Here is a 10,000-nt window from a genome sequence, read left to right on the forward strand (position 1 = left end):
GCGCAGGGTAGCAGGAAGTTCTCCGCACACTCACCGGACCTGGACTAGGACTCTGCCTTGATTTCTGAAGCAACTCAAATTATTTACTTTTTATGGTTATTTTGCCATTAGAGGTCATGAAGTGCCAGATCCAGTGAATAAAGTATGTGGGGCTACACCATGGTTTTATTTGACAGAATTTGTGGCAAAATATTTTTAATAAACAGCAAGGCAGCCACAAAAAGACACTCATGGAAAAAGACTTCCAGAGCTGCTTCAAAAAGTGGCAAGAACAATAGAACAAATGTATTTGTAGTGAAGGAGAGTATTTTGAGAGGGTTTAATGACAATATGCCCTTTAACTGCAATAAGATTTTAAAAGTGAAACACACACAGTAGTTTTTGATCAGCCCCTGTAGGTAGACATTAAGAGACAACATGAAGCAGCCTTGTGGTGATCTGAATCTAATCCTTTTGGCCTTGGTTACATCAATTTTAATATCCAGGTTGTTATAATTTCTTACAGTTTGCAAGATATCACCACTGAACGAAAGCTAGACAAAGGCTGTGTATAATCTTGTTGTATTATTTTCACAACTTCATGTGAATCTATGACACATTAACACCGACAGCTTCCCAAGGGGGAAAATGGCCACAGACTGTCTGAAACACGCTACCACAATGCATCAGTGCTCTTCCTAAGAGAAGTCACTTGCCTAGGGGTAAGCGTCCTGCTCATAAGCTGCGGATCACCATGATCTGCGGCTAGAAGCTGAGCACATTTCTGCCAGCTTGTGACACTCAGTCTGGAGATGGCACTGAAGGATGCTCTGATGTGTCGGTGCTACAGAATCCACAATGTAGGAGACCAACTAAAAGGAAAATTCCTGATTTGGAGTTCTCTAAAGATCTCCTAGGTACTTAAAATGGCTTCAGCGATATGGAACCTTGATGTGTAAACTGAGTGATACCATTTTGTGATGCTTCTGGTTTTTATAAAAATCTAGTCATGACTCCTCACAGCTTCATAGTTTGTGAAACATTTCTTACCTTTTTCTACTAGTTGTCACCTCTCCTGCCTCCTCTCTGTTCAATAAGTGCGTCAGGGGGAATCTTAATTTAGTAAAATAAGTTTACATTACTTTTGCTGCTAGGAAAAAAGAAAGCACAATTTTGTGATCTGAAGTGCTTGTGCTGGGTATAGCATCCTCTCCAGGATTTGATGCTCCCAGAGCCTTGGACCATGTGGGAGATGAAGCCATGACCCTCTAGACAGCTGCCAGCTCTGCCCTTTGCCTTCCTATAGGTTTTTCTTTAAGGTTTGTCCTGGTCTGTAAATATTCTAAAGCCATCTCTTAGGCTATAATCATCACTTTTTCTAGGAATAAGATAGAAGTGAGTTAGCCCCTCACTGCGGGGGCACCTCAGGAGTGCAAAGGATCATAAACGACACGTGTCCTTGTCTGCACACTGCATCTGGGGGCACAGCTCCCCTGGACTTCGCTCATCCTGTTTTCAGCCTCCCAAGCACTGGGATTACAGTTGTGCATCACCACACCCAGTCTCATTTGCCATCTCAGCATGCCCTGGGGGCAGGGCTGGCACAGCACGCTGGGATCAAACCCCTGTCCCTGCATCTGCCTAACAGGTGTGCTTTAATCTGCTGAGTTATCTGGCCAGCACTAGTACACATAGGTTTGTAACTGACAGCTGCACTTTGACAGGTCCTTTGTCACTTGTGCTTCAAGTGTTTGTGCAAGAAATACAGCACATGAATGCTAAGAAATTTTTGACAGATGTTCATAGGTGTATAAACACCCATATTTCACTGCACTACTTGAAAACTAAGAGCACTGGCTTATGTATACACCACAAAAGTTCACTGGTACTCTTACACTGTACATACTACGCATGAGTTTGGAAGTTTTTATAAGAGCCCCTTCTTGTGAATACTGTCTTAGTAATTTTTCCCTTTGCTGAGACAAAAATATCCAATGCCCAAATTTAAAGGAAGAAAGGTTTGTTTGGCTCATAGTTTGTAGAAATTTCATTCCATAATTGCCTGGCTCAAGGCAGGGTAGGGGCAACAGTTCATGGCAGGTGGAAGGTGGCAAAGGCAACAAAAAAGGAAAAAGACAAGGCTTTTTCTGTCCCTTATTTTATATACAAGCTACTCACTCTAAAGCAGCTGTTGTGCCCTCACTCTTAATCCTAGCCAAAGCTATGCCACACCAATCAGTAGACTGATTTACTAATCACACACCCTTAATCTCAGTGTCATATGCTAGATTCAGTCACCTCAAGACCTGTTTCCCACGATTGCATGAGCCTTTGGGGGGATGTCTAGACAAGAGCCATAGCACATGCTCATATACGTTTGTCATTTTCTAGGTTTCTCATTTTCTGTGCTGTCTTTGGTTATCATCAAAGACTGATAGTGTGAGCTTTTAGCTGGTTTGGTGGTTGTCACAGGCGTGGCCCATGGCAGAATTTTTCTTCTTAATTAGTATTTTGAAAGTCAAATGAAAGTCAAGAAATATTTCTTGATTGTCTACTTTATTTAGGTGTTGTATCAGGCTTTGGGGAATGTGAGCAAGCAGAATAAATCCAGCTCTTGCCCACAAGCAGCTTCCAGGCTAGCAGCAAGACACATATAAACAAGCTCAATACAAATATATTTAATTAAGAAATTAACTAATTGTGCCACTTGGTAATTGAGCTTGTGCAACAGTAATTTTCACTGTATTAAATGAATTATGTTGTAGTACTTGGCCTGAGTTTATAAAGCAAGAGTAGAGGACTCTACTGAGTTCAGTAGAAGAAGAGAATAATTTAACTTTTAGTTGCAAAAGGAAGTCCTGTTAGAGGGGGCCTGCCCCTTAGCTCAGTTCTTTGGGGCTGGGGAGATGGCTCAGTTGAATAAACACTTGCCTGGCAAGCCCAAGGACCTGAGTTCAATTTCCAGTTCTGCAAAAAAAAAAAAAGGAAGTCCTGATAGAGACAGAAATTGTGCAAGATAAGAGCATTCATGCTAAAGATGCTGCTTCTAATTTTCTGATGAAATAAACTGAATATCATTAAACTAGTCCTTACTGGTCAGCATGTCTATCAGCCAATATGCTAATTTTCCAGTTATAAAATTCTCTATCTCCTGAAGTAATTTCACAATACTTTTTCTCCTTCTCCAGCTCTGTCTGTTCCTGTCCTGTGTCACAGCATGGTAGTTCTGCTGGGAAAAGGGCAAAGAACGTTGGCGCTGTACCGCACAAGGGTCTCTGGTTTCAACCTTAGAAACTGTCCTAGTGAGGGAAGCTTCATTGGCTGTAGCCAGGAGGAACATGGGACAGCTATAGATAAGGCTAATAAAACATTCTCCTTCTCCATGGGACAGTGGCACACACACACACACTTTTTCAGTGTCACTTGGAGATGGAGAAATTGAAAAGCTAGCTTAGGTTCCTAGAGGAGGTAACAGTAAGACTTGACCTACAGCCTGCTTCTTTGTCTACTTGTGCATCTGTTCAGAAGCCCGTCTGGCTCACTCAGCCTTTTCCTAGCCCGGGCTGCTCCATCACTGCCTGCGTACGAGCAGAGGCCAAGGTGAACCTGCACGGGGCAGCCAGTGGGGGTCTCCTGTCTTCTGGTCACATCACAATCCTAGCATCTCTGCCCAGAGGGATGAAGAGGAGGAGCGTATTTGTTGTGATTAGCACTGTGGGATCTACTTAAGGATTTGATTGGACTGATTATAATGCATAGATAAAATGACTTACTCAAATTCAATAGAAATTTAAAAATTGTTTTTCTTTTCATTCTTTTATTTATTTATTTGGTATAGGTGTTTGATACACAGCTTGGACTCATAGCGATCCTTCTATCTCAGCCTCCCCAGGCTTGGGATTATAGGTGTGTACAACCACACCTGGTTTCAGTGGTCGGCTTTGTGTCCCTGGGGTTCTGGGGCTGGCACAGCATGTGGTTCTAGGGATCAAACCTGGGTCCTTGTGCTTGCCAGGCAGGCGCTTAGAGCACCAAACTATCTCTTTAGTCCTATGATACTCATATTTTAAAATTACCCCTGAATCTAGAAACATAATCCTTGGTAGTTTGATTCTATTTGTAAATCTTAACATTTTCTCTTTTGAAGGCTGCTGGACATTGAGAGTGAAATGATCACGTTTGCCACAATCTATGCTGGAATCGGCATTACAGTATTCATTCTGGGATATGTTCAAGTTAGTAGCTCTTCCATTTTATTTAGAAATTAACACCTGGGGCCCAGGGAGATAGCTCAGTAGAATAAGCGCTTGCCTGGCAAGCGCAGGGTCCTGAGTTCAATCCTCAGTACCAAAAAAAAAAAAAAAAAGAAAAGAAAGAAAGAAAGAAATTAACATCTCAGATCATGAACATGACTATGAAATGCAAATGGTCATTTTTGTTGTTTGAATACTGAATAGCCTGTACTCTTTAAGAAGCCCTAAGAACCACAAATCTATTTTCATGCTGACATGAGAGAATGGGGAGGATTCTTCTCAGGAGATGATTGAAGAAGTTACAAGAACCCTCCGGAGAGGTGGAGAGTAGGCTTTTGGACATAACATCCTGTCCTCCCTCCTCCTCCCCATGCCATCCTGTCTTCTGAGCTCTAAAAGGAAGAGCTGTGGATGCATTTGTAGGAGAAGTGTAGGACCCTGGAGAAGGCCGGGCTCACCATGGTGATAGAAGGCCAGGTGTAGTTTATTTCTCTCTCTCTCTCTCTCTCTCTCTCTCTCTCTCTCTCTCTCTCTCTTGGTATTTTAGTACAGGGTCTACAGGGTCTCACTATGGAGATCGGACTTGTACTGATCTGCCTGTGTTCAGCCTCCCAAGTGCTGGGATTACAGGTGTGCACTACTGTACCCAGTTTTAATCACCCGGCTCAGTGTGCCCCGGAAGTGGGGCCAACATGGCATGCCAGGGATCAAACCCCAGCTGCTGAGTCTGCCTAAGCAAGCACTTTAATCTGCTGAGCTATTTTTCTCTTTTATCGCTAAAATCTTACCAAACTGCTCTCCATACCAAAGTCTATAAATATGAACCTAGAGCATATTCTTGATTTAGGCAATGGATGGGTTCAGAGTTACTTAACTCTTATTAAAAAAGAAAAATATTCATTTTTTGCTGCCTTCAATAGAAAAATATAACGAATCCCATTCCCCCTTTATTTAAGAAGAGTTATTATAAGTAATGTTAGCTATAAAGAGAAATGAAAAAAAATCCATTTTTTCCCCTCATTCTAGTGTTTTCATTACTGATTTTTTTTTTTTTTCAAGTTAGGCTAAATCTATCAGCAGAGTAGATTCCTGACTTGTGTCATCATTTTTCTCTTCTGTTTCTCAAAGACTATTGCTTGGAATCTATACATGAATACTTTCCCAGGGGAAAATGTCACTCAAAAGAGGTATGCAGAAGTAGTAACTTAGGAGTAATAATGTCTTATGTTTGGTGGTGGGAACCTTATCTTACTCAGGTACAGGGTGCAGTTCAATATGGCAAAATCCCAAAATCAGAGGCCTGATTACAGGTAGAGAGCTGGCCCTAAACTCAGATCTCTAGCTAGCTCTCCAAGGATGTTGCCTCTACCTTCAAAGTTCGGGACTTGGTTCCCAAGAAGTGACATTTTTGGGGATTTTTTTTTTTTCTTTTTGAAAACCACTATATGGAAATTATCTACTTCTGAAAAGATGAGTTAAGCACTTTAAACGTCACAAAGCTAAAGACCACCTTTGTCTTTTTAGATATGCTTCTGGGTGATTTCTGGAGCTCACCAGGTAAGAGAAATGAGAAAAATTTACGTTAGAAGAATAATGAGAATGGAGATTGGATGGTTTGACTGCAACTCTGTGGGGGAACTGAATACAAGATTCTCAGAGTAAGTGGCTGCCAGAACAATGTTCTAATGTGTCATGTTGTATGATGAAACTCTTGCTTTTAAGGAACAATTTGAAGACATTTTCATTGGATTTGGTGTGCACTGTCTACTGTGTCAGGCTCTCAGAGGTTGCATGGCACCTTCATAGGCAATGTCTTATAAATACAGTTATTAAAAGTTGGAAGCTGTGCTGCTTCCATTTGATTTACAGATCCTTGATCAAAATGTTAGAAATGAAAGATGATAGCCAAGTATTTAAAAAATATTTTATTTACTTATTTATTTTGTACAGGGTCTTGCTATGAAGCTTAGACTTGTAGTGATCCTCCTGTGTTGGCCTCCCCAGCTCTGAGATTAAAGGCATGTGTGCTGGGGGTTCCAGGGGTGGCATGGCTTTTGGTACTGGGGGGTTGAACTCGGGATTTTGTGCTTGCCAGGCAGGAATTTAAATCACCAAGCTATCTCTGCCGCACCTATCTTTTTTTTTTTTTTTTAAAAAAAAGGATTATTTGGCATCTGGAGAAGAAAATGAAGGATGGATGTCACAATCTATATATCATGGAAAAACAGTACAATTAGAAACAATGATCTTTGGGGCCAGGGAGATAGCTCAGTAGAATAAGTGTTTGCCTGGTAAGCATAGGGTCCTGAGTTCAATCCCTGGTAAAAAAAAAAAAAAAAAAAGAAAGAAAGAAAAAAAAAAAAAAAAAAAAAAAAAAAAAAAGAAAGAAAGAAAGGAAAAGAAAAGGAAACAATGATCTTGCCACACACATGGAGGTTACTTCTGAACACAAAACAAAAATTCCAAAAATAAGTTGAGAAAGATTCAGACTACCAAAAAAAACAAACAAAACTGGATTTACATCTAATTTGTACCTCAATACATTTTGCATCATTGGTAGCCCACCTCTGAAATTCTGAATGAGGCTTCAGTAATTAGAGCCAGTTGAGCCCTGTTGAATTGAACATAGAGACCCATGAAAGGCAGTCAGTGTATAGTAAAGATGAAATAGAATGAAAGCCAGATGCCTAGATTTCAGCACCCATTCTGCCCCTTACTTACTGTGACCTTGAATAGACATTTAACCTTGCTAGAACACAGTGGCCTAAACTGGGCAATGGCTTATGTTTTTTCTTGCTGTCATGTTCCAAACCCTATTTACTCTTTTTAGACAGGAGTTAAGGAAATAGTTGTGGTGAAAATTAAAGGTAAAACCCTCAACAGGTTTTTCTTGCCAAGTTTATGTGTGTAGTGATGATGTCAAGGAGCTTGTTTACCAGAATAAGATATTAAGGCTCCAGCACACAGGAGGAAGATACAGTGCCGAGATCAGAATATCAGAGCTGCTTTGTCTCAATATTTTCATTTTGCTTCATCCTTTCAGGTTTGTCATTGTTATGGTGTAGTCTGGCCTACTAAGCAGCCTCAGGCTGTCATTATCTTGGTGCAGAACATATTATAGCAGGCTCTAGCACTAGATGTTGGGGAGGGAGTTGCTTGCCTACTATTTGCCTACTACTATGCATGAGGTCCTAGTTTGGAATATATAATTTTACTATTACATCTGGCTTAAAAGAGTCCGCATTAGTTATACATTTCAGTGATTTTAAATTATCCCACAATTTTAAGCTTACTAAGATGAAACAAACAAACAAAAAACCCATGGAAATGAGTCTTACATGACCCTAAAAGAAGTGTGTGTGTGTGTGTGTGTGTGTGTGTGTGTGTGTGTAGGTGTGCATGTACTTTGCTTTCAATGTTACTAGCATGTGCTTTGATCATTGAACTTAGTCTCTTTTTAGTGTTAGAAATTTATTTACAAAATTGTGCTGAGACATCTGGGAACAAAATGAAACTGCTGTGATTAAAACTGGTTTGTTGCAAAATGTTTTATTTAGACATTTGGTTATATTTTCTTTGGAAACTGCAATAATTTAAATATTTGTATTCTCTTTTGGAATTGTAACAATATATGCTTGTCTACTATTTTTAATTTTACAATAAAATAAATGTTTTGTTGAAAAAGAGTTAAGGAAGTGTTCTTAGGCATTTGAATCTAGTGCACTTCTGGTGTACTTACCTTATACTCCAGCCTTTAAGGAACTCATGAGCTAGTAGTTGGGGTAAGACAGTCAAGTTAACAAGTACTTGGCGCTAACATGGGTTGCTCATTACTTAATGGGCACTGTTCTACTTGCTTTATGCATATGACTTTAATCCAAAACTAAAAAATTCAAGGGAACTGCCCAAGAAGCACTTGTATTCAAATTCAGAGGGCCTGTGCTCTTAGCTACTATTTTATACTGCTTATAAGCAGAAAGCAATAATTACACACATACACACACACTCGCGCGCGCACATGCACCTACATGTGTATGTTGCTATGGAAACACAGAGAAGAGGATATTGCTTCTCCCTGGGGATTATCCAAGATTGATGAATGGGGTGGCATCTGAATAGAATCTTGAGACCGAAAGGGTTTAATAAGCATGAAGAAGGAAAGAAGGTGTCTTCAGGGTAGACCAGAGCCATTAGCTATACAGAAGGAAAGAGACAAACTGCTTTTCAAAAGCATTTATCAATGTTGAGACATCTTAGGAAAGCTGAGTAAAGACAACTGAGCTGATCGCAGCAGAAAGGCTTGAGACCACCCAAGGTGTAGCAGACTTGCCAAGAGTTGAAAGGCTGCTGTGTTCCCAAAGGGCGGTGACAACCCAGAGAAAGGGCTGCCCCAAAGGGAATGAGTGAAATGCTTCAGCAAGGCATTAGAACGGACCAAATTCCGTTGTTAGTGATCCAGCTCTTTCTTGTTCTAGTGATATTAATAAGATCAATGAAGCCATTGCTGACCAACTGGCCATTTTCATTCAGCGCCTGACATCAGCCATCTGTGGGTTCCTGTTGGGATTCTACAGGGGTTGGAAACTGACCTTGGTTATTATTTCTGTCAGCCCTCTCATTGGGATTGGAGCAGGCATCATTGGTCTGGTGAGCATGCTTTTTTGTTTCTTTCCATGAGAACACGTTTGTACTTTGAAATAGCCCAAAATTATACAGCTTGATTTTCTTCTGCTGGGTATGTTTAGTCAATATAATTATCACTATTTTGATGTAGTCTGTTTGATTATTTCCCAGGATCAAATACCATTCCAAAGAGTTGGAATTAATTATATTTAAATAAGATAAATACTATTTTACTAACAGCAAATGAGTACATTTGCTGAGCATCTTCTATTTTTCCAGGTACTATTAGAAACTTCGTATTCATTATTTTCAGTCCTTACTACAATCATCTAAAGAAAGCAATAACATAATTTTATTTTATTTATTTATTTGGCAGCACCAGGGATTAGACTCAGGACCTTGTACTTGCCAGGCAAGCACTTATTCCACTGAGCTATCTCCCTAGCCCAATAGCATCATTTTAAATATAAGAAACTGAATGAGAGGTAAAAGGACTGATCAGGAACAGCCCGGGAGGCACAGTGAGATTCAGGCTCAGTGGAGCTTGACGCCAAAGCCCCACCCATTCTTCAGACTACCTGTTGCGTCCCTGTTCTCCCCTCTCTCAGCTGCTTCTCTCAAAAAGGTACAATGATACCTGGGGAGACAGCTCAGGGGCACAGTGCCTGCCAGGCAAGAATGAGGTCCTGGGTTTAATCCCTGGTCCCTTCCCACCCCCCCAAAAAAAGCACAACGAATATACCCAGACCATCAGTGAGTACCCAGCAGAGATTTCTCTGGGCTTGGCTCTGTTCTCCAGGCCATCGGACCAGTTTTGAGAGAGGTTCTCTGAATTCTGAGTAATATTCCTGCTACCATCTCTGTTCTTCAGGTATTCAGGCCAAGACAAAATGTAGGAGTAGAAATTTGGGGCCATTCTAGTTAAAAACACTCCAAAGGACTGTGCAATTATTTCTTATTTTTAGAGCAGCTACATTAGCTAGTGGGTGATTGTATCAGACATACTAATAATTTTTCATAATAAATGAGAATAAAATTTGAGTTCAAGCTACATGGCACTTAAATATCATTGAACAATGAGTACCAGTCTCTATGACAATATTTTCTAGCTGAATAGTCTGATCCTCTGGCTATGTTTCCTAACC

General features: G+C 40.4%; 1 protein-coding gene across 5 annotated transcripts in view; it reads left to right on the forward strand.

Annotated features, from left to right (window-relative positions):
* LOC101562876 (bile salt export pump) overlaps positions 1 to 10,000 on the forward strand; it is a 67,875-nt gene that overhangs the window by 32,934 nt on the left and 24,941 nt on the right. For all 5 annotated transcript variants that reach the window (XM_023719104.1, XM_023719102.1, XM_023719105.1 and 2 more), the window contains 3 exons: positions 4,127 to 4,214; positions 5,757 to 5,890; positions 8,708 to 8,879. In XM_023719104.1, the coding sequence (XP_023574872.1) occupies positions 4,127 to 4,214; positions 5,757 to 5,890; positions 8,708 to 8,879 (394 nt within the window). The remainder of the gene's footprint in view (positions 1 to 4,126; positions 4,215 to 5,756; positions 5,891 to 8,707; positions 8,880 to 10,000) is intronic.

This window comes from Octodon degus, unplaced genomic scaffold (assembly GCF_000260255.1).
Source record: "Octodon degus isolate 3935 unplaced genomic scaffold, OctDeg1.0 scaffold00065, whole genome shotgun sequence".
NCBI classification, from domain to species: domain Eukaryota; kingdom Metazoa; phylum Chordata; class Mammalia; order Rodentia; family Octodontidae; genus Octodon; species Octodon degus.